Source organism: Phocoena sinus, chromosome 2 (assembly GCF_008692025.1).
Source record: "Phocoena sinus isolate mPhoSin1 chromosome 2, mPhoSin1.pri, whole genome shotgun sequence".
Lineage (NCBI taxonomy): Eukaryota > Metazoa > Chordata > Mammalia > Artiodactyla > Phocoenidae > Phocoena > Phocoena sinus.
In genome coordinates this window covers 138,103,517-138,128,630 of record NC_045764.1, presented here as the reverse complement: position 1 = coordinate 138,128,630, position 25,114 = coordinate 138,103,517, and the positions used below count along the sequence as shown (strand labels likewise).

The window sequence follows — 25,114 nt, the reverse complement described above, 5'->3', positions numbered from 1 at the left end:
CTTGACAAACACTAAGTCATGCTGAAGAAACCCAACTGGGAAGCAACCAGAGGAAGCATCTGCTGGGATCCATGCATTTAGGGAGGCTCTCACTGCACGGTGGATTAAGGCTGCCATGAGTCATTTCTGGGGCAGGGAAGAGTTTCCAAATCCCACCTTGGGCAGTGAGGGCAGACAGTTGTTTCTCTATTTAAGCCTGTGTAGATAGCATTCCAGTTTTTCTAAAATCCAATTTCCTAGATGCTGAGCCTGGACACCTGCACGGCTTTCCCCGAGGCCTCTGGCTCCTCGATGGGAAATCTTGCCCTGATCTGCACAGTAGAGAATCTAAGGTCCCCCAGGCTGGCTTAACCTCAGTTCTAAAGCCAAGTGGCCCAGCCCTTTGTCTGTCCCTTGCTCCTCTCTTTTGTTCCTGATTCAACCAACCACAAATGCAAGTCATTAACATGGGGTGAGGAACACCTGGGGGAATAAAAGCAACTCAGAAATCCCTTTGTCCCACTCAGCCCAGCCCAGCCCAGCCCAGCCCAGCCCAGCGTGAGTTACAGGAGGCCAAGGAGCTGGTGCCTGGTTAATAATAGAATTCCTGTCATCACGTGCCTGGTTCCATTGACCGGCTGCAGCCTGGGCCAAGTCTGCCCTGGCTACTGTCAGTTCAGGGATGTTACTTCCCCAGCCCAAAGGGGATAAAAATATCTTCCGACCTGAAAGTGGCTGTCAGTATAAGCAGTGTGCATTCCCTAAAGCCCCTCCTAAGGACTGTCTTTTAGGAGGTAAAACTGTTGGGCAATTGCATGAGGAAACGTTAGAGAGAAAACACCAGTATAGATAGAAGTGCTATGGTACCTGTGGCAAGGTGACGTCGCCTAAGGAGGGTGAGTGCAGAGTGAGCACGGGCCAGGGATGAGACCCCTTAGGGTCCGTGTGCCAGACACCTTCAGAGGTGTCTGCTCAGCTCACTGAGCCCTTCCTTTCTCAGAGACCTGCCCTGGCACCGTCACGTGGGGAAGTGCTGGACATCCTGCACACAGCAAGTTGGACCAAGTTGCTCCCCGCCTCCTGCCCCAGTCCCCTTCCCAGAAAATTGGAACTGAGATAGACAGGTGTTCATGTAGGCTGTGCTGTGTGTAAGAACTGAGGAAACATGAATTAGGGAGCTGAGGCTGCCGCCTCTGTGGTGTCAACACATGAGATGTCTCGGTACATCAGAGCAGTGAAAGCCTGGATGGACAGATGGGGGAGAAGAATGGGGCAAAGATAAGAAAGTGTGAATGGGCCGAGAAGGAAACTACCTGGGTCCCTCACACCCTTCCAGTTTCAGGTCCCCAGAGAGACGTGGCCATTGTGTGCCCTTGGGTTCCACGAGACACCCCTGTACCTCGGATTCTTTATTTTCACTTCTCCCTTTTTGCATGACTCTAGTTAAGTGCTTTTCCATTATTTGCTACCAGGAGAACTGTAACTGAAACACTCACCGATTTTTAAGGGGCATGAGGTTTCCTGATTTATAAATCTAGGGTAATAACACCTCTAACTACAGCAATCGTGTGAGGATTAAACCGAAGCCGAGTGCCTGGCACAGCACCAGACCCAGAAAGGGATCTCAACAAATAGACTCTATTGTTATTACCACATCACACAAAGAGGACCAGAGCTACATCTGGGAGACCTTGTGCCCAGCACTGAAGTCCCTGGTGTCGCCAAGAGAAAGCACGGTGTAGGGGTCAGGAGTCGAAGCCCGAGATGCCAAAGCAGCTCCTGCTGCGCGCTATTTATTTTTTTGCTCTCAAAACTCTCACCGGCAAAATGGGGATAATAAGGTGATTAAACTCACAGGTGTTCGAGGATGAAATGACTTAAGCTTAGAATTTCAAACAGTTACGTGGTGGATGCGGAGATGGTGCCCCACTCATGGAGTACTCGGCCTGGCGAGTACACAGGAGCGAAACGGCAGCCGCAACCTCTACAGCAGCAGCTCCCCGACCCTCAGTTCAGGACAGGAATCTCGAGGGATCAGGGAGTCAGGAGGACCCCAGGGCAGCTGCTCGGTTGCAGGAGCTCTTCCTGATACTGCACAGTCATGGCCCTGACCTGATAAAGTGAACTTATCTTTCTTGGACGTGACTATTTAACAAGGGGTCACGAAACTAGATTTGATAAGCCAAGGCGCATTGACCAAATAAGTTTTCTCATCTTTCTGATATTAGATAATAATTCATATTCTCTATTTTAAGAGCTTTATAATAATCATAATCATTATTGCAAGGCAAATGTGCTCCCCCACGAACTGCAAACACTATGGTAAACGAGACTGTTTATAGTAGCTATTCTCCCCTTCTACAAAGTCGATTTTTTCTTATAAACAGACTGAGAAAGATGTTTCTGTTTAAACCAAGGATCCATGGTCACCGCCACTGACACATGTAAATCTTATTTAAAGATGTATTTACAAGTGAGGATGCAGGTTACCTTTTGGAAATAAGACAAAGAATAGAAACAACATTTCAAGTTAATGACTAATCTAGTTATTGCTTTAAGGCAATGTTAAGCTGGGAGCCACATCAATACTTACTTACCCAAGTTCTAAGAATTGCTTTGGAATTACTTCTAAATGAGTAACACATCAACCCTGTATCAAAAGCTGTGGAGTGCTGTTGACCGGCTGTGGACAAGGAAAAGGAAATCTCCAGTAACAGACAGCATTGTGTTGGATTTCTCATAAGTGCCTCTGTTTTATAATTTTTCTCTGACAAAGTCATCTACAGGGTGAATAGGGAGTTCAAATCAACAGGAAACCGTTACTGACGTCAAAGAGGTGACAGCAGAAAAGCACCCCTGTGAGGAAATCTGATTGCACCATGCCTGAACTGGAAACAACTTGAACTTAACCACATTAAGAATGATTACAAAGCCTTCAAGGAAGAAACAAGGAGAGGGAATCAAATGGCTTTTTGTTTGTTTGTTTTGTTTTTAATTTATCATTTTGTGCAGCCCAGAAGATAAGCGAAGTTAATTCAATTACTCAGCAACTCTTCTGTCAAGCCCACAGGCATGGTACATCCTATCTGAGCTCAGAAACTAGTTTCTGGGAAGGTGAAATATGTCTCCAATATAACAAGCCCTTAGGAGCTTGCATTTTAAACCTGGAGGGACACACAGTTCTTTCCAAAGACCAAGTGTTCTCCTGGCAAACTGGATACGTTACGGTCCTCTCTTATAATGAAACTCGACAAGGCTCATTGGCATATGTACCAGATGAGGGAAACGAGGCAATCGAACCTGGAGGTCAACATCCTGTGAAACATCTGGGCCAGGATGGGTTTTTTTTAAGCATAAATAAGCAGCAAACATACGATCAGGGATATAGCAAAGTTGGGGCACAAGCCCTCCCTTCCTGGTGGAGCCTCCTTTGGCATCTCTGGTCCACACACATCCTGCCCAGTATCACAGGGCTGGCTGTGCTGACTTTGTGCACTTGGTCGTGTTTTCTCTGGAGGACCCGAAACCTTTTAAGGCAGAGCCCAGATGCCAAATGATGTATCTCTAGTATCTCCGCCCCCGGTGCCCGGACTACGGTAAGGTTTAATAAACCCTTGAGGAACTACCATAGCAGGAGACCATTTTTGTTTCCTGATAAAATTTAAACTAGATTAGAAAAGTTGGAACAAACCGCCAAGACTAGTTTTACCCGGCCAGTTTGTGGAAGTCAAGTGCAAAGAAGTGAAGTGCCTCATCCACAGTTAAAACAGTTTGTGAAAGAGTTCAAGAGAGGCAGGTCTGCTTGACGCCACTTCACTTCCCTTTATTTATAAAGCTTTGGTTTTTCTGTTTATAAAAGTAATTACATGTTCTTCGTTCAAATGTAATTACAAAGTAAATACATGGAAAATTGAGAAAATAAAATCACCTGTAATCCTGACATCCAGAGAGAGAAGTCTAAATACAAGGAGAAACAAAACTATTTATGGCTTTTAGCATCCGAAGAACTGCAGATTTTAGAGCACCTAAGATATTTACAAAGTAATTTTAACTACCTTCGATTTTCCCCTTATGTCCGAATTATACTTAACACTTTACAGCATGTTTAAAGAACAGAAAAAGAGAAAACAAAAAAACATACCCTTCCTTTTTCACTTACATCACATAATATTTCCTGATGTACTTAGTCATCAAAACCATGATTTTTTTTTAACAGTTGCGTACTATTCCCCATGCCATTTCTATGAAGTCCTATAATTAGCTGGATTTCTGCTTACGTTAATAAGAGACATGGTATTAACACTCTAGTCACTGTCCTATGATAAAGATCATTTTTATTAGCCTGGAAAAACAGGCATCTCTTGAAAGCAGATTATTACGAACTGGACATGGTTTTTTAATTCTGAATGTAGATTCCCAAAGAAGATACCTTAGTGATTATTCACTTAAAAAAAAAAAAGGTTTGGTCACTTAAAGGTATGCAGGATAGGATTCCTTTAAATCATTATTTCACATAGTACATTCTTTTTATAAAGATTTTGGTTTCAGCGTCAAATAGGAACAAGTCTACTGAAGATATTTATGGATTTAGTTTGTATAGGGCTACAGAATAAAGAGTAAAAATTCCGTTATGCCATTTCACTTTAGATTCTTTTTCATGACAGAGGTTCCCAAACTTCGTAACTTGTTAAAGAAGATTTCATGTCTCCTTTTGATCTGTGGATCAACTAGACATTTCTTCCTCATGGGAGGAGATTCTGGGTTATAGCTTTCTGATTAAACATTTTGCCAATTAGGTAAGTATCAAATCTGGCCAAGAATATTCCACATCTGCCTCAAGATGATGCCTGGCAATCCACTGGCTGGGAGTCTGTTCCTTTCTCTGCCTCAAGATGATGCCTGGCAATCCACTGGCTGGGAGTCTGTTCCTTTCTCTGCCTCAAGATGATGCCTGGCAATCCACTGGCTGGGAGTCTGTTCCTTCCTCTGCCCTATGGTGCTGCATGCTTGCTGAAGTTTCTGTCTGGAATGTGCCTTCCATGTGCTATTTTGAGTTTGAGCCTTCCAGTGTAGCCATAACATCATTCTTCTCTGGCCCTCTGGCTGGGGAATGAGATCCCCTACAATCCCTTCCCAGATCCTTTTTGCAACGTGGGCAAAATATGGATCTCCACTGTCCACCGAGGAAGAAAGATGCAGACTTTCCTATAAAGGTAGGGAGACCCAAGTAAAAGAGACATAGCTCTAATAAGATGAGGGGCAAAGTGATCAGAAATAGATGAAAAAGTTTACCCAGGGGAGAGGACATTGTGCTACTTTTGTCGAGAAGCTTTAGCTGGTGAAATGAAGTTCGATGGGCCCTTCAAACCCCAAGGATGAGAATGGTGACTAAGGTGGCCACACAAACAACCACATCCTAGATCCAGTGGATAGCTTTGAATCCTTTGGTGAACGGACTTCATCTCGGCACTTGACGGCTCCTCCTAAGAAACCACTTCATCCTGATTCTTCTTTTTTCCCCCTACCTTTAGCCGCCCTTACTTAGAAATCCCTCTTTAGCCTTCCTCTCTTCCCCTTCTATAAACACCTACTGACATATTTTAAATGATAGTTTCTACTATGCCAAGTGGATACTGACACTAAAATCTACTCCCCACCTGAACAGTGTTTCTGAGCACCATCTTACCACTGGATTTTCTGCAAAACAAAAACACAACAAAAAAACCCAAAACATTTATTCCGTTCCCCCAGGCTCCCAACTGGTCAGAACTCTCGCTATTCCTCTCACTCTTTTACTCTAAAAAGTCCTATCAATTCCACCTCCTATGTGTTTCCTTGACTCCATTCCTGTGACTGCGGCCTTGGAGCAGGAAGGTTCAGCAGGCCAGTGGTTCAACAGCCTTACCAGGGCTGCCCGCCCCCAGTCTCCTCTCTCTGCAGAGAGCCACCTGGAGCCCTCCCAAAATGCAAAGCTTAGGTTGCTCCCTGCCAGTTCCTTTCACCTCATGATCGAGTCTAAACTCTTCAGCAAAGGATGTCTTCTTTCCTCCCCGTATTTCCTCTCCTGCAATCCTGCTACATCAAGTTATTTGGGGGTTCCTGGGCACATCATACAGTTTTAAGCCTCTGTGTCTCTGCACTGCTATTACCTCTGTCTGGGAGGCCCATCCCCCTTCTGTCTCTGTAGGGCTCCTATTCATCCTTAAAACACAGCTCAGACAGCCCCTCCCATGGAAGGCCTTTCCAACCTCCCCAGGGACCAAGCTATGACTGTCTTCTATCACACAGTGATAAGACATATCTGTGTTTAGGAAGACCCTTGCCTGAAAGCAATAAAAGGGCAGGTCCACATTTTGTTCTTCCTTATGCTTTCAGTCCCTGGCACATAATGTCCCTGGCTCAGGAAACATTCACTGAATTGAATTAAAAATGCAACGTAGACACAATATTACCATTCAACGTACTAACAAGTAATGTCTCTGGTGGCTAGGATCTACTTTTAATATGTAGAGACCACTCAGTTTTGCAGATAGCCTCTAAGGTATCTATCTTAAGCTGAAATGGCATTCCCATACATGGGAACAAAAGAAAGAAAACAGCAAGTCTGCTTTCCCCAAAGCGCACTTGTATTGCTACCAGCACATTTTTATACACTGGTTGGGAAATATTTCTTAAAGCTTTATCTCTGTTTGTAAATTCCAGTCACATGTACCACACACAGGATAAGAATCTGACTCACAGAGAGGCACCCCTTTAAGACCAGAGTGGTGACGATGATTTTCATAAAATGTCACTCATTCAATGCTTTGTTGGTAAAGTGGACACATAATCATTAAATGCCAAAACACGAGAAGCTGCACTATTTGTACTGCTTGCCTTCTAACATAACCCGTTTTAACTATATGCTCACTGAGCTTACCTTTTGTTCCTTAGATGCCCCAGGCTCTGACACCCAGTGGGCTAACGTTTTTTTTTTAATTTATTTTTTATTGGAGTATAATTGCTTTACAATGGTGTGTTAGTTTCTGCTTTATAACAAAGTGAATCAGTTATACATATACATACGTTCCCATCTCTTCCCTCTTGCATCTCCCTCCCTCCCACCCTCCCTATGCCACCCCTCCAGGCGGTCGCAAAGCACGAGCTGATCTCCCTGTGCTATGCGGCTGCTTCCCACTAGCTATCTACCTTACGTTTGGTAGTGTATACATGTCCGTGTCTCTGTCTCTGTCTCTCTCTCTCTCTCTCTCTCTCTCTCTCTCTCTCTCTCTCTCTCTCTCTCGCTTTGTCACAGCTTACCCTTCCCCCTCCCCATATCCTCAAGTCCATTCTCTAGTAGGTCTGTGTCTTTATTCCTGTCTTACCCCTAGGTTCTTCATGACATTTTTTTTTCTTAAGTTCCATATATATGTGTTAGCATACGGTATTTGTCTTTCTCTTTCTGACTTACTTCACTCTGTATGACAGACTCTAGGTCTATCCACCTCATTACAAATAGCTCAATTTCGTTTCTTTTTATGGCTGAGTAATATTCCATTGTATATATGTGTCACATCTTCTTTAACAGGACAGCTGTTAGGAGTCCCCAGACAGGAGCTCTGTCTGTCTACAAACTCAGAAAAAAACAGAGATAATGCTTATGTCTTTACAAAGAAGATCTCTCACATTTTCTTCGGCCTCTGTGAAAAGGCTAGTGATCTAGCCTACTTGACTTCCCATATCTAGGCTGGACCACCAGACACTCATGTAAGGCAGTGGTTTTCAGCTGGAGAGATTCTTCCCTCAGGGAGCATCTGGTCATGTCTGGAGACTTTTTTGGTTGTCGTAACTAGGGAAGTGCTGCCGGCACCTGGTGAGCAGAGGCCGGGGACGTTGCTAATCCTACAACGCACAGGGCAGCTCCCTCCCCTCCTGTGACAAAGGGTTATCCTGCCCTCAATATTAGTAGTGGGCAAATGATATCACATTGTACAAATACGTGATTTAAATTATTTTAAATTTATTTTTTTTAAACCTTTTTTACTGGAAAGGTTGAACATTCACCAGTCATTCAATTCCTTAAACTATTGACCTGCTGGTGAAGGTCAAGGTCTTGGAGGTAAAGTTCTGAGCAATGTGGAGGGAACTTCCTGCTACAGATCTGCCCTGAAGCCAAAGTAAGGAGGGGCAAACTGAGTTTCTGAGCAGGCTCTCACTTCTGCAGGTTTCCAGAAGAGGAACTTGAACCAGTCTCTAAGTCCAGTTCTCTACTTTGTTGGTTGTGGCTCACTTATCTTGAACTGCCTTCCACCACTGGTGAGACACACACTAGTGCAGAAGGTCTGGGCTTGTCGTGGGCACAGGCTAGTTCCCACTTCACGAGCAGACTATGGGTCACTGCTCCCTGGGGGTGAGGAGAGGAAGGAAAAGGTCGAAGGCACTTCCCACACAGCCACCGCACAGGAGCAGGAAAACACGTATGGGTGGGAGGGGAGCAGTTTTGCAGGAAGGGCTCTCCTCTTTTGGTTGGGAATTATACATTACATCATTTTAACGTTGAAAATATCATACACAATGAGAATGGAATTGAGACTCTGGGAGGAGTTCCAAGACGCCCTTTGTGAGACCTAAGCAATACATCATTACAGACCATCCTAAAGAAATGGGTAGGAGTGAGCTCCAAATACAGTGGGCTCTTTTGCTGTGCAAATATACTAAAAGCTGGACGCCTGCACTGAAAGGAAACAGGAACTCCCTGGGTGGTCCCAAAGGGGCCTGCCAGAGCCCGTCAGTGGAGCGGGAAGGTCTGCTGGTGAGACAGCCAAGGTGCTCTCTGACAGTGGAAGGCTGGAAGAGGAACCCTGAACAAGTCAGTCTCGATGGCACTGATAGGGGGGTGGGGGCAGGGAATGAGACCAGTCTTTCCAGCGGGATGAAGAACACTGTGCCCGTTGCAATGGTGAGCATGGAAAGTAAGCCTGCTCTTCCGTGACGCCTCCTGCTTTGGGCCCCAAGCCCAGTGGTGCTACAGAATCCATCGCCGTCCCTGCCCCCAGGAACCTCCATCAGGTCTTCAGTTCACTGCACCACACAGGCATCCACATGCATATGTAACTTCAATACAAGCCCCGCAGACTCTCTTCTAAGCGGATGGCTGCTCTGAGCCTGTCCTAAATGGCAATCCCAGAACTGCGACCATGACCAGCCCACCGTGGAGGGTCAGCAGCTGACTCTATGTTACGAACAGGCTGCTCAGGCCCCTGAACTCCCCGGGGAGGATACCGGCTCCGTGAGGGAAGGGGCCCCTCCTTGCTCTGTCCACTGCTGCATCCTCAGGGCTCAGAGCCGAGCCTTCACCCTGAAGGAACTCTGCACATTTGCCCAATGAATGAACACCCTTGACCTTCACCTACTGGTGGACAAGTCTCCATCACTACAAGTCGGCTACACTTACAGTGACTGACGGGGCTGATTCTGTCCTGAGGGGCCCCGGATTGTTCTGGGGCCTAGTGGAGACGGTCGCAGCTGGGTTCTAACCAGTGATGAAGCAATTATGGAAAATGCAAGTATTTCAAAACTAGGAGACATTTTATGGTCTGTGGTTTTCACCCAGACCAGTTGGGCTTCTAGACTGCATGATTCTGGGTCCAGGGTAAGGGGGACCCACTCCAGCCACCCACAGGTGTCGCGTCAGGCCCCGGCCTCAAGATTCCAGTTGGTTCTGGCAGAGGCCAACCCAGCTTCCCAGGGAAACACCCGCAGGCCACCCTCAGGTGCTGCTGGTTAGACTGTTAGTTTGATAGTCATTCTGGTTGACCTTCTGAGGAGAGACTGGCCCGTAGGTAAAATTTCCCCCCAGAGGCCAGTCCTCGTTTTCAGCTACCTTTCCTTTGGTGGCATGGAGTAAACACAGCCATTATGCTGTCTATGCCATGCGTGTGAATCTCCTCTTCCCAGCTAGACTGAGGATCAAAAGCACTGCTTCTCCCCCTAGCCCTCCATCAGTGTGATCCCGGACTGGCTGACTTTTCACTAAACTATTTGGTAGAAAGCGCATCCCATTCTCATGCCTGGAGCCACTCCTGGCACTTCATGCCCAGTGCTTTAAAACAGGGCCCTGCTGAGGCGGGAGTATCTATAGTTTGGCAGGTACCCAGGCACAATCAGGGAAAACCGTAACCAAAACTCACTGCCACAAAGCCTCGCCAGTCATCGGGAAGCACAAGGGCCGCGTCTGACCCTGGCCACTCTCAGATAAGTCGACGGAAGTGACACACAATTCGTGAACCGCCTTACAACCACGGAGGTGGGGAGTCCAGGCCATCTCTGGGTCATCGGTGTGGATGACAGCTAGTGACGAGGCCAGTTACAGCTGAACAACCTCAAAGGGAAACACATGGCAACCCTTTCAAGCCCTTTGGTCACACCAAGTGTTCTGGCAGTCCTCCCTGAGCAGAGACAGCCAAAGGAACAGCAAGGACTTCGCGTCCTCCTATTTCCCATTCATTTTCACGGCCATACTGAGTCACAGATAGTCGGGGAGCCGGGAAGCCTCCGAGGACAGAAGCAGAGGTCCTAAATCAGCCTCCCAGAAATGCAGAGCCCAGAGATGGCCTATGTGCATTCTCTTCCCAGCTGGAACACGATTAATAAGTTGGGAACATGCCCAACTGGGAAACACCATGTTCTGGTTCATTTTCTATTTTGATATGAGCCAAAGGCAAACTATACCAAATGACCCATAAGCAGACCAAATGGTGTTTATGGCACTCACTGCTCAGGGAAAGGAGGAAACCCAGTTCCAAACAGGGAAGAGGAAATGGCCTTTCCTTAGGTATTTTATAAAAGGCCACAAAACTGTATGTTGCGAAAAACTGCCTTTACTCCTGCCTGATGACAGTCTCCTCAGCTGTACACATTGCAAAGAGAGGATACTTCTATTTGTGCGATATTGGTAGATTATTAAACAGGACGACCTGGTTAAGAATCCACAGACTGACTCCTGCTTGCTGTGTGATCTGGGGCAAGTTCTTTAACCTCTCTGGATCTCAGTTTCCAGATCTTTAAAATGAGGATAATAGTATCTATACCCCCATGGACTGTTTTGAGTATTAAATGAGATATTTCATTCAACAGCTATTTATGGAAATACCGAATTGTACACTTGTCTAGACACTGGTAGTGAATACGAGCACCCAGAATATGCTAGGGTCTTGGTGAATAGTACCTGCTGCTGCTACTTCATCCTTCACCCACCCCTTCTGCAAAGCTGGTGCAGTTAGGCGCCAAGAATCGACCAGCTATGTAACGTGTTAACAGAGGGCTCTTCCCCTTGCCCGGGATGTCGCTGTGATTTAGAGCATAGCGGGTAAAGCTGTACCAGGGGCCAAGTGGCCCAGCTGCCGCTGCCAGATGCTCCCTGAACACCGGGAAAGGGAATGAGAGCTGGAGGGGCTGCAGGGCGGTTGGGTGTGCAGGGCTGACTGCACCTCCCACCCCCACCTGAACGAAGTCCGTGGGGGTTCCCTATTGGGAGGCATTTCTGCCAACAGGTCTGTGACAGAAGGGCACAGGAGGTGCTTATCTGGAAAAAAAAAAAAAAAATCCAAGGCAGGGGACCTTCCTCAAGACAAGGGGACTATTAGCTAAGTCAAGATGAGAACTCAGGGCTCTCCTGTTGAAGGCTACAGTGTAGTGACCTCCTGATGAGATTCTGAAAGATGCATTCCAGGGCCACACGACCATCCTGCTGCCTAACTCTTCTGTCTGTCTGTCTGTCTGTGTGTCTCTCTCTCACATGTACACCCCTTTGCTAATATTTAATATGACGATGGAGACAATAACCCAGAGAAAAGACTGTTTCCCTGCACCCATGCTGGCAGGCGATTTTCAGACATATTTTAAGTGTGATTTAAGTGCACCAAAATCAGTTTGCACCGGTTGTGTAAGCTGACAGCACTTAGGTCACAAGATTCCTAGCCGCCCTACCCTTCAAAGGCTGGATTTCTGCTTTGTTGACCGACACTGAGTGGCAGCTTCTTAGGGAAAGCAATGCCCCTGCCAGGAGCCCCAGGCGCACTGCTTCGCGGACGACCCCTGCAGGTGACACCGGAGGACACCCCGTCAGTAGGGAGGTGAGAGCACTGGGCTTCTGTCCCTGTAAAAGGAGGTTTTGTGTAATCTGTCCCCCGCCCCTCACAGGGCAGCAGCTCACAAATGCAAACAAGTTCTCTCCCAAAAACCGGGCTCGTGGACCCGACGCGGCCGGGGTCGTGCCGACGAGAGGCAGCTCTTGGGCACCAAGCACAGTGTGTCTTATGCTTTCCAAATGGAAGCCTTTGCTCTAACAAACTGGGTCTCTGAACAAAGGCTAAAGCATCTGACCAGTGTTTACTCTGCCACTCCCCCTCCTGCTGCTGCTGCCTCTTTGTTCTTCCTGGTCTCGGCCCTCAGCACTCAGCCAGGGCTCCAGGAGAGCCAAGGAGAGCCCCTGGGAGCTGGGGGTGGGGAGACCCGGATCCTAGGCCATAAATGCCAGCAGGCTCGGCTGCCAGCACAACAGTCACTGATTAAGATGAAAGGCGTGTGAAGTGAATTGAACCTGAAAGAGCGGGGAAGGTGGCCTACACCAGGCCGGCAGCCCAGACCCTGGGCCCTGCTCCTTTCATAAGGCCTCACTCCTCCCACCCTCATCCACAAAGAAACAGAAACACATTGCAGAAACTGACGATCGAGCAAAGAAGAAAAAGACCATCCCTAAATCCACAACCTTCATAACAGTCCCTGGTAGTTTACTGGCATCATCTCCTTTCAGGCTTATTTTGGAGGAGGGGCCAGGTTTGCCACATTGCCGTCCTGGGTGAAACCTGATATAGATTCACGCCCCTAATCATCATAAATTCTGTACTGTTTCCCGGCTTCCCATCTCTGAGTTCCACCACTTACTCTGTTAGATTTAGGTCAAGTAACTTATCTCCTCCTTCACTTTATCACTCGGCAAAATAAGGATAATAGTTGTACCCATCTTCTACGGCTGATGTAAGAGTTATATGCAATGAATATTACACGTTAGGTGCTTCTGACAGTAACACACGATGATCTAACTACTTAATATTCCATTATTCTCTACTGGCTGAAAAATCTTCATCAAATAGTACATTGTTTAAGTAGACTCCTATTGCTGAAGGCTGAAGTTGTTTCCAATATTTTCCTCTTATAAATAATGCACTGAAAATTAAACACCTTTATGCGTAACATTTATTTTATTCTTTACGTTGTTTTCTTTGGCTAGATTATCAGCAATAAAATCAACAGATCCAAGAGTATATGCATTCTTATAAGTCTGGGTCCAGGTTATCAAATTATTCACAAACTATTAGGATTTACAGTGCTTTCAGAAATTTATGAGGATGCCAGTGGAATGATATACATGCAAGTAACAAGCATTATTATGAAAAAATCGGGGCAATAATTCATGGGCTCATAATTCTATGCAGTAAACGACAAATTATCTAATATTTGAAATCTGCTTATCTTTTTGTTCTGGCCAAGAACAAAAGGAGTTCCAAAATTCCTACTTTGTGGGTGTTTACTTGTCACCTCCATGTGGGGGTCTGTGCTGGCCCCTGGGAAGGCCCAGGACATTTTTCTGGTGTGGGGAAGGAGACGGTCATCACAACACCGAGTTGCCACGCGTGTAGCAACAGTGTGTCTGCATTCTCGCCTTTGGTCTTCACAGCAATCCTGCTTTCATCTCAACCATGAGAACTTTAAGGCTCAAAGGAATTCTAAGGTGGTTGCAAGCCATTCGGACAGAGGAAAACAGAGCTGGAAGAACTTAGGTCTTCCGTTTCCAAAGGCACAGCTGCTTCCGTATCAGCAGGTTGGAGATGAGTCAGGGCAGACAGGAGGGGCTTTAAGCAGATGCTGAACCAACAACCTCAATGCTGTATAAGACACCAAGTGGACGGAGCCAGGCTGCAGAGTCAGCCTGACCCAGAGATAAACATTGTCTCCAACACTCCCAGCCTAAGGGATCCTCAGCAAGTTGCTCCCTTTCTCCTGGGCCTCAGAGACACTCATTCTACAGGGCTGGGCGGCAAGTGGACTGCTGTCTCTGCCAGCGTCTTCACGGTGAAGTGACACATTGCAGACTAGCGTCTCACTTTAGAGGCCAGGGCCTGCCAAACCCAGTTTTTAGCTACAAGTACTTTTTAGCTAAAATTAGTCATTTACCTGCTTTAATTTCTCATGGTAACTAACATTTTCTGTTCTTTAGAGTTAGTTTTTCAGCAGCAAATGGGGATAGTGACTGAGGATTTCTGACAGATGGACAGATGCAGAGAGCAAATGCTATGCATATGTGGAGTCTGATACCTTGCAAATCCGAGAGACGGCTTAAACTACAGCAAAATGGAAACCGTATATATCTCTATCTCAGCATGAGAAAAATGCACTTGGTTCTTTTAAGTTGGTTCTTACCACTTTATCATTTAGACTTAGGGCAAGGGAAAATTCCCATTATCCTTTGCTTTGGAGACATCTACTGTAACACACAAATTTTAACCCCAAAGTCAGCTCCTCTCTCTCTGGTGCAGAAATAAAAATCACCTTGCGGTAACGACTGCCACCTTGTGGCCATATATGAAACTGTCACTAGGAAAAAATAGATGGCCCATGTTAAAATAAAGGCTTCACCGGCTGAACACTGTGGAAATAACATGTGGACACTAATATGTGGCGATACTGTAGAGTTTATATCTTCCTGGAAAATTTTGCATTGTGTATTCTATATTTATTGGTCTCCCAATCTGGTCCAGGTTAAGTTCTTTTCTACTACAACACCCTCTAATTGTTGGTAAGACCTCAGACTGCTTCCATAGAATCACGGGGATTTCCTTCGGTAGGTAAAAGTCCCCTGGAGTAGGTGACACTTCTTTATTTGTTCATTAGTAAAAGTCCCCTGGGTAGGTGACACTTCTTTATTTGTTCATTAGAGTAACTTGAAGCAGCCACTGCACAACCATGTCCGTCAACTGTTAATATCATCTAAGCCAATGTCATAGAAAACCATCTGCACTTTGGTGCAGCCTGGAAAGACAACCTGAGTATAGCCCTGTCCGGCTCATGGAATGAGGAGAAGGTGAGCCTGAAGCTCAGGCGGGTGACCAGTACCACCCATCAGTCTTGCCTTCTTCACAAGGGTGTTCTCAAGCTCAGGGCCGTTACCCCACTCTTCTCTGGGAAAACAGCTGGATGAGGGCTGATGAAGGGCTTTAGGTGGGCAGAGCACAGAGCATGGGAAATAGTGTTTTGGGGATACTCTGGGTAGCAGTGGAGAATGGGCAGAACCAGAGCTCTGAAGGAACCATGGACCCGGAGGTGGGAAGCAAGAATCAGGGGCAAGGTGGTAGGGGCGGCATGGACTCCAGGGACTCCAGGGCTCCTGGAGCCACCGAGGACTCTGATGAGGAGGGCGTGGCCTCAAAGAGCCTAGACCATGAGGGGCGGGAAGGAGTGCAGAGGAAACCGGAGCCCAAGAAGCTATTACTTGAACCCCAGCTCCTTCCAACATACTCAGACTGCATGGGAGTACACGCCGTGCATCCCGTTTCACACACCCTCCTGTCTCCCGGCTTGCAGTGTTCCCTGCTCCGTCCATTTCCTAAGCTGTACATGTGTCTTTGCCAACACAAGGGACCCTTAAACACACGTGAACGCTCAGCCTCACTCACTGTCAGAGAAATGCCGGTTAGAACCCCAAAGACACCTTTTTAAAAATCTCTCCAACCATCAAAATGATAAGTAGCATGCCATGACAGGAGGGCAGGGGAAATAAGCCTTCTCACACATGGTTTGGGAGTAGGAATTTAGAAATACAACCAGCAAGCGGTAGGAGCTCGGGCTCAGCAGTCAGACTGAAAACGTCTGCCACTTGGCAGCTAAATTTCTTCCTGCCTCAGTTTGTTCATCTGTACAATGGGAGTGATGTTAACAGAACTTACTTCATGGGATTACTGTAAGGATTACTGAGATAATACACATAAAGCACTTAGAACAGTGCCTGGTATTCAAAGGATAAAGTGTTAGCTATCTTTAACCACGATGGGAGAGAGGGCCAACTAGATAAAATTATAAATGCACCTACTTCTGACAAAGCAATATCACTTCTAAGAGTGTATCATATAGAAATCATAGCACAAGTACCTAAAGATAAAAGTACAAAGAGACTCACTACAACTTTGAAATAAAAGTCTAAGTACAGCCTAAATATATAGCAACGGGAAACAAGTTAAATTGCATCATGTTCTTAAAATGGAATAGTATGTAGCCATTAAAAACGAGACAGCCAGGTACATACAAATATGAGACAATCTCAAGATACATTATTACATTTTTTCAAAAAAATAAGGAGAATGGGGATGCAATGTACAATATCGTGACTACAGTTAATGACGTAGTATCGTATATATGAAAGTTGCTAAGAAAGTAGCTCTTAAAGGTTCTCACCACAAGAAAAAAATTCTGTAACTGTGTGATGATGGATGTTAGCTAGACTAATTGTGGTGATCATTTTACCACATATACAAATATCAAATCATTATTTTGTACGCTCAAAACTAATATAATGTTACGTGTCAATTATACCTCAATTTTTTTAAATGTGTAAATTTTGCGAGATGCATTACAGAGATTTACTTCCTTAATAAAACCATTTTGGATTTTTTTTTCCTTAAAAAAAGGATACAGAATGGTGGACAAATATATACTATCATTTGTGCTTTTTAGAAAAATAAATATGGATGCATATATGCGGTGTGTGTGTATACTTTTGTGTGCAAAAAAACTCTGAAAGGCTACACTTGAAACTAGTAATAATTGTTCCTTTCAAAGAGAGGGTATGGATACTTGGAGGATGCTTATACTACCCATGGCAAAAAAAATAAAATAAAATGGTTTTTAATAGTTAAAAAATGCAATCTGATATGTCATTCCTCTGCTTAAATGTCTTCCATTTGTTCTTAGCACTAAAACCCTAGCTCCTTTAACAGCGCCTACAGCTGCCTGGGCTACTTCTGCAGCCTTAGTTCTCACCAGGCCCCTCCTCAACTTCACATTTTATGCTCGTGAGCTTTATTTACACCTCCTCTTCCCATTTACTAGTAGATCCATGCCTGAGCTGTTTAACCTTTATTCCATATTCGCTTTCATTCTCTTTGCCTGACTAATTCTGACTGGCCCTTCTGGTTCCGGCATAGCTGTGACTTTCCCTAGAAATGCGTCGCAGCATCACTGGACCCATCCTGCTCCCATCACACCCTTTACATCCCTGATGGTAGCAGAGGCAAGGGACATGTCCTGAATTCTCTTTCAGAATGCCTCTGACAGCAAGAAGATTAAGAAATATCTGTGCCAGACCCTCTTGGTGCCTTCACAGGAGCCCTCTTCCCTCTCCACTGACAACAGGAGCCCAGTTCTGAGCCCAATGCTAAATGGGCTACAGAGTGTCCTGCCCCAGGGGATAAGTCAAGGTTGATGTGAGCCAATCACGATAAAGCAGCTTATCTTGACTAGATATTTGCTCTTCCAGCCTCCTCTGCAGCTCAGGGTGAGCCTGTAACTCGGGTCTAGGAAAGATTTTTCTCTCCTTGATAAAAGGAGAGTGGTCCACGAAGCCCTTCTGCCTCTGTCCCCCGAGCTTCCTGCTTTGGATGCTGTCATATGAGGTGTGATGTTTAGGGCTGTGGCAAATACCTTGAGACCCACGGGGAAGAGATGTCTGATGTCACTGAGCAACTAATCCAACCCTAACATCGCTACTGTCAGACTTCCCAAGAAAAACGTCTGTACTAATGAACTAAACTCATCCTTTCTGTCTGTTGTGTAAACCACTGTCAGTCACATATTCTGTTAACTGCGGCCCAAAGCATTCCTAATTGCACAACATGATGGGATAGACAGAATCCCACAATCAGTCCACAGAATCAAGCAAAGGGTCCTTGACTGAGGCCAGGAGCAATGCCCTGGGACATTACAAGTCAAGGTGCCCCCTTCGGGCCTATCCTGGTCTGAACTCTTTTCCCCAGGTCTGAACCAGTTCAGCATTTAGCAACAGAGCTGAGGTTAAAGTCACCAAAATAAGCAAGCCCCTGACGTTTACTGTATTCTTAGACTTCTGCACACCTTCACTCTGCTAGAGAAGACTTACGTATGAAGACGTTTTTCCATCTTAGGACACACAACCCTCAAAGTGATCCCTCTCCAGGACAGTATGAAAGGAAGGAAGCAGTTAGCTCATGGTTCTGGTCCATCAGAAGTCACTGGATACTTCAAATGACCCTACCTTAGGAGTCCATCCCCCCAAAGTTTCTAATACTCTACTTTATGAAACCTTCAACATCTGTGAGCTCAGCTTTTGAAGAAAGGAGGCCACTGAGGCAGTGAAGGTGGGTCATACTTACAGGGGTCTGAAAGCAGCAAAACAACTGAGTGAGGAAGGGGTGATTGCGGGCCAAAGACAGGATCCTCTTCTCTGTCATGGTGCACTCCACATCGTCATCTTGCAGGATCACGTCCTTCTTTAGCACCTTCACGGCATAGAGGTCTCCTGTTTCTTTTATTCTTGCAAGCATCACCTATGGCAAACCAGGAGGAGGGAGCGTGAGAACTCATGCAGCTCTTAGGGTGTGGCCTCGTCTGGGGCAGAAGACAGATGGCACATGGGGATACGGCCATTGTATACATACATGCACAGGCAAACAATATACATGGAGCAGGCCTCCTTTAACCACCCAAACACTTGGCGCCAAGACTCACCTTCCCAAAGCTGCCCTTCCCCAGTACTCGGATGAACTCAAAGTTGTTGATCCCAAGTCTGTTGGAAGAATTAAGCCCAATGCCGTTTCCTTCTTTGATGCTCTCCTTTCCTTGTCGTCTTAGGGTTGATCTGGAAAGAAGATTCTGCAAAGGAGAATAGGAATACATCGAGTCAGAAATCACAGTGGAGCATGAAGCATTTATGGATGAAGAAGACCTTACTTGCAGCTTCAACCCTCAATACAACACATGGGGAAACATCAATACAGCTTGACATGTGATCAGGTTCTGCCACTCAGAACTGCTTCGGCACCAACTCCTGATCTGTGCTTACTGTATTTGGGTCAGAATCATTTAAAATATATCTAAGCCACCGAGTTTCAGTTTGTGCTCAAATGGGAGTATACAGAAAATGTCTCAGTCTGGTCCACCTGGTTTCTTGTGGTGGCTTTCTACAGGGTGGTCAAGGTTCCAAGAGCGCCACCTGGTGTCCATGTCCTGCAAATAGCAGCTTTCACAACTGCTCAGAGAATTGAGCACCACTCCACACCAAGAGTGGATGAAGCAACACTTCTATATATAATATTTTAAATTATAAAAGAGAAACAAAAGTTAATGTAAATATATGAAGGGTAAGACTGACAATACCTATAATCTCATCAGCCCTCCTCAAAAAACAAAAAATAGAAACATACATATACACACGTCTATCTTTACACTTAATTTAAAAAATACAATAAAATTGTTTCATAACACAAGTTTTAATTTAACATTTTTCCAGGCATATTATCCATATCTCTAAATTTCCTTCAAGAACATGAGTTTCCAAAAGCTGTCCAATATTCCATTTTATGGATATATCACAATTGATTCACTAATTCCCGGTATTGGAAATATAGATTATCTCCCAGTTTTCACTAGTATAGATAACACACAGTGACCATACTTGCATGCAAATCTTCAAATCAGGGTGATTAGGAGTCTAAGCTCTCAAGCAGGTGGCCTGGGCTCAAATCACAGCTCCACAACCTAACCCTGTGACCATGGACAAGTCACCTATCTCTCTGAGCCTCTTCTAACAAAGGGGATGTTATAGTACCTGCAACATGGGTTGTTATGAGGAGCAAATGAATAACTGCACTTAAAGCACTTAGACCAGTGCCTGGCACATTCCATAAACCTAAGCTGTGTTGTCATCTTTATCAACACGATCATCCTCATCAACATCGTCTATTTTCTTAAGATAACTTTCTGGAAAGGGAATTCTTTGGGCCAATGTGTTAATTTTGAAGACTTCTGATACATGGTCAACTTGCCCTCCAGAAAGGTTAACCACCAACACAATGAGAGCTCCCGGTTCACCACACAGAACCAGAAGTAGGTGTGGCCTCTTTGGGGAGTTCTCTAGCCCCATCCCACTAGTACAAGACTCATCCCAGGGAGGGTGCTACCTAAAGACAAGGTGACGTGCAGGTGTCTACCTTAGGATATTTATAAGACAGGTTACCACCAGATAAGAGACCAAAAGTCTGACATCCTGGAGCATCTGACCTATTTAGCTAAAAAGAAAGCTTATCTGGGGTAACTTCTAAGCAATGTTTGTAATAAACAGCTGGGCAATATCCTGAAACTGCAAGGATTTTTCTTACTCAATCCAGTGAAACAGTGATTGAAGATATAAAATGGATCACCTTTAAAATCCAATTATTTTAATAGTTTCTCCTCTAGATTTCTGATCATAAATTTTTCAAAGATGGAAAAATTTTACCAGCTTGAATCTCACTTCCTCCACTTAAATACTTCCCCTGCCAGAAAACTCTAAATCCAGTGTCTCAATCTTTTGTTTGTTTGTTTGTTTAACCCATTCTTCTCTTTTGATAGACTGAAGATGTCTCTCCTTAATGCTGTACTGTCAGCTAACAGGTAATTTGGGTTTTCTCACTATTAAGTATCAGAACATGAAAGATACTTGGTTCAAGTGACAAGTGGCGCTGCCCATTCCTAGAGGTTGTGCCACATGGCTCAGCTTATTTCCACGGTATTTCAGAAGCCCTGGGCCAGGCTGAAATCCCTAACCTACACTCTTCAGGCATAGCTGTCCCATGCACTGGAAATCCCCCTCACGGTATAGCATCCTGCCTGTCTGTCCACAAGAAAGACACACAGACTTGAAGGACTTTGCCAACGCCTTCCTGAAATCAAGAAATGCAATGTCAAGCCAAGCCCCTGCTTTACCAGGCAGGGCCCTTCAGTGAAAATGAAATGGGGTGGTTAGTGATGACACTGTTTGGATAACCAAGAACCTGACAGTGATTGCACTTCCCTTCCTAAGTGCCCAGAGATATTTGACAGTTAAGTCTAGAATTTTCCTGAACCCGGCGTCAAGCTACACATTTCAGAAGCCTCAGCCATAACCATGGCTCTTTCCCAATTCTCAGCAGACCACAGCCAGGAAGGCGGCAATAGGATGTGGGCCTGGGACGTGGCTGAAGCTCTAATGGACAACAGCAGGTGGGGGAGGGTCACTCAGGGCGGTGGCAGGACACAGCGACTGACATGCTCCACCCACTCCCGCCAAGAGGAAGGAACTCCTGTCTGTGGCTGGAATTGAGATAAATTCACGATCCATAAACAAATACTACACAACTGCTGGATTCCAGGCCTGTGGAGAACATCAGCTCTTTAAGTTCAACCCCTTCAGAGAGAAGGAAGCAGAGGCCCATAGTTACCGGTCAACTGCAGTGCCGGGGGCCCCGACAAGAGCAGAACCGAGGACCCTGGATTCCAGGCTTTTCACCAGACCACAATGACAGGGAAAAAAAAAAAAAATCCCTTTTCTGCTTCTTGCTATATCTGCACGCTCATTATTTCTTGTTATATAATTGTATATAGAACCTTATTTGTGGAACAAAATGCTCTTTAAAAATGCAATAAATCTGTTTATTGTATTTGCTGAGACTAGGAACTTTGATTATGCCACACACAATACTAGGGCTCGCCACATCTGAACAACTTCTAAATTACAAAATATGAAAATAGCAAAGTCTCACCGAGGTGGGAGAAATACTTCCGGGTTGGAGGCCCATTCCTGCCAGAGTCTTGGCCAGCTCCGCCGCATTCACTCCACAGTTTGGGGCCACGTTCGCCTGACATCGAATGTGTACATTCATTTTACATACTGGATGGAAGAGGAAAAGGGAATCCACGTTCAGAAAGGAGCCACGTCAACATGTGCTGTGAAAGAGAGCTGTGATAACCTGAAAGACCATGACTGAGGAATTGCACAGGCTGAATAATGATATCTTCTCATCAAATTCAACTGACACTCACAACGATCCCTGAGTGTAAGTAAATCCCTGCGTTTTTCTCTATTTCTGTTCTGTGCAGAAGCAGTAAGCCTGGCATACGGAAGAATAATACATTTCAAATTTCTTTTTGTTTTCACTGTGACTTGATGTAAGACATTCACTTAAATCATATGTTAAAAGTCATCACTGATTTCCCAGCATGATTCAATAGAGAGATCAAAACATTCATCACGGCAACAGCTCACTCGATTAAATAACAAGGAAACGTGTCAACCGACTTTATGCCATTCCTTGTAACTCTCAATAAAAGGTAGCAATCTAACAGCCACGTGTAGATGGCTGTTCAGACAGGATGGAACGGGTATTTCTGAGAGAAACGCCCCTAAGTAAAGCTTTCTTTCTGAGCACTGTCTTTGGGTGGCCCTCACAGCACAGAACGCGGCATCCTGTACAGCAGCTGTATTTCTCAGTGCTTGCAGCCTGTGGCTTCATGGGTGACAGAAAGCAACCTTTTTAAAGGTCAAGGCAAGTGGCAGTTGGAAGAGGAGAGCGAAGCAAGCTAAGCTCCTGGTGCACAGGAAGTTGACTTGGGGCGATGAAAGACCCGAGGTTTAATCAGCACAGAGTTCTGACATGGTTTCTTGACACGGGCCCTGCCGATCGGAGGCAGGGATAAAGCAGCGTAAGATGTGTTGAGGTGTGTCAGCCCATCTTTGGAAGCATACACAGAGCCAGGTTTCGTGGTGCCTGAAATGATGCAATTGCAGGGTTGCCCTCTTTAAGAAAAAGAGCACTTCATCAAGTAGAGAACTTGGAAGGTACCCTGCAAGGGAGGAGCTCCAAGGCTTAAGCTTCATTAGATTCATAGGAAATCCACCTCTCTCCACAAGGCTGGTATGGAGACATACAAGCCTGCGGTGGCCTTTCTAAAGCTCCATGTGACAATAAAAGCAAAAATGATAGGAGCTGGAACACTGCAGGCGTGCTACCCTCAGCACCACCAGGGACAAGTGCAATGCAGATGAATCCCACCCATGGCTCTGCCTGTCAGCAACAACCATTCGAAAGCAGAAAGTGACTTTCACGCTAGAAACCCACACCTGGGTGACACCATCCAGCTAATGATCAAGCAGTGCCTGAAACAAAGCTGCATGTGAGTTGGCTGCTGTTTTGGTTGAAAAAGAATTATTTCAGGTATCTATGAAAAAAGAATAATTAAATGGTGCTCTGAAGAAATAAAAGAATTTGCCTTTCTGAAAGACAAGTGACTAGCCCCTTTTTGTTAATAGAAGCAGGTCTGGTTAAGTCCAGGCAGCCAGTGGAAGCTGTCCAGTTGTACTGACATGAACTCTGCCTCCCCTGGTGACTCAGAATGTGTCTCAGGCTTCAGGCTGAAACTCACATGTATTTCAGCAGAGGGCAGTGTACCCCACGACAGCCAGATTGTTACAGCAACACTCAATGAGAGATGACTCCAGGCCAACAGCCCCTCAACTCCTAACAGGACAGGGACCAGCCCCCGTATCCTTGTCCTCTGCTGAGGCAAAAGCTCCAAACTCAGGCTCCACTGGACATTGTTGTTGAAGGGCATGCCCTCGCACGGCCACCTACTCTCTGATCTCTATCAAGCTCTTTGAGAAGACACAGGGCAGACTGAGTTATGCTTTTTTTTTTTTTTTTTTTTTTTTGGCAGTACGCGGGCCTCTCACTGTTGTGGCCTCTCCCGTTGTGGAGCACAGGCTCCAGACACGCAGGATAAGCGGCCATGGCTCACGGACCCAGCCGCTCCGCGGCATGTGGGATCCTCCCAGACTGGGGTATGAACCCGTGTCCCCTGCATCGGCAGGCAGACTCCCAACCACTGCGCCACCAGGGAAGCCCTGGGTTATGCTTTTATAACCCAATTCCTGCTTATTTTTGGTGAGGTGATCAAACCAACTCTCCTGCTAGCTCTTACTCACAACTCAACCTTCTCTGCTGGCCACCTCACCTCCTACCATCTTCCCTTTCTGACCAGATCCCATCTTTTCCTCTTTCAAATACCTATGGAAATACACAATGACTAGCCTGTACTCAGTACTAAATAGAGGGTAGCCAACAGGTTAGTTAACCAGACAGGACATTTCATTTAGCAAGTGAGTAAACATTCCATGGTTAGGAAATCTGTGGCTCACATGTAGCTCTCTTTACGTGCCTGACAAGGGACACATACATATAGAGAGAGCCACTAAGATGTTCATTTACAAGGTATCTAAAACCATCCGTCCTAGGTCAGATTCTGAAATGCAGAATTCTGAAAACTCGCAGCAAGGTGTTCTCATGAGGAAGTGGGTACTAAGCACCCGAGAATCTCACTTTTACACTGAAGTCCTTGTCGCATTATCCCCCAGAGCAGGGAGCCACAGTGATCACAGAACGTTGGCACCTTGTAGTTGTGGACACTGAACTTGTGTGGGATGTTGATTCCGAACCTCTGCTCAGCAATCTGTAGCAAGGAAACAGGAGGACGAGAGCTGAAATTCCATACCCACACCTTTTGTGAAAACTGTAACAGAAGCCCACCAAATGCAAAGTGTTACTATGACACCTGAGATGAGTATACTATTACTGCTCAGCCACGATGAATTACCCAGGCCTTACCACGCAGACGAAGCACACTTTCTAGTGAACAAGACTGGCTGGACAGAAATGTGTGGTATACATTAACCTGTCCACCATCTTGGGAGATTAATAGAAATTTAAATATTCATTTCACCTTTTACATTCACTTGGCCGTGTTTCTCTCCTGGCCAATTCCTCACACCCATGTCTATTTCTAGAAACTTCTACCTTCAGGATTCAACACGTCTTTTATAGGCAACATACACTTGCTATCACCACAAGTTCTTCCAGAAATTGCGTCATGAGGATGGGGTGACACCCAGAGGACAGGGAACCACAGAAGGAATTTATCCCAAAGTGACATCCAACTGGTGATCTTATTCAGCCCTTCCAGCCTCTGCCTGTCTTTGTATTTTGATATCTGGGTGCAA

At 45.6% G+C, this 25,114-nt stretch overlaps 1 protein-coding gene across 2 annotated transcripts in view; it reads right to left on the bottom strand.

The window, feature by feature from the left end:
* The window catches only part of PRKCH (protein kinase C eta), a 224,169-nt gene that overhangs the window by 68,975 nt on the left and 130,080 nt on the right, over nucleotides 1-25,114 (bottom strand). For both annotated transcript variants that reach the window (XM_032622054.1, XM_032622055.1), the window contains exons 6-9: nucleotides 24,438-24,567; nucleotides 21,825-21,952; nucleotides 18,775-18,918; nucleotides 18,420-18,593 (exon numbers count right to left, since the gene is read on the bottom strand). In XM_032622054.1, coding sequence (XP_032477945.1) covers nucleotides 18,420-18,593; nucleotides 18,775-18,918; nucleotides 21,825-21,952; nucleotides 24,438-24,567 — 576 coding nt within the window. The remainder of the gene's footprint in view (nucleotides 1-18,419; nucleotides 18,594-18,774; nucleotides 18,919-21,824; nucleotides 21,953-24,437; nucleotides 24,568-25,114) is intronic.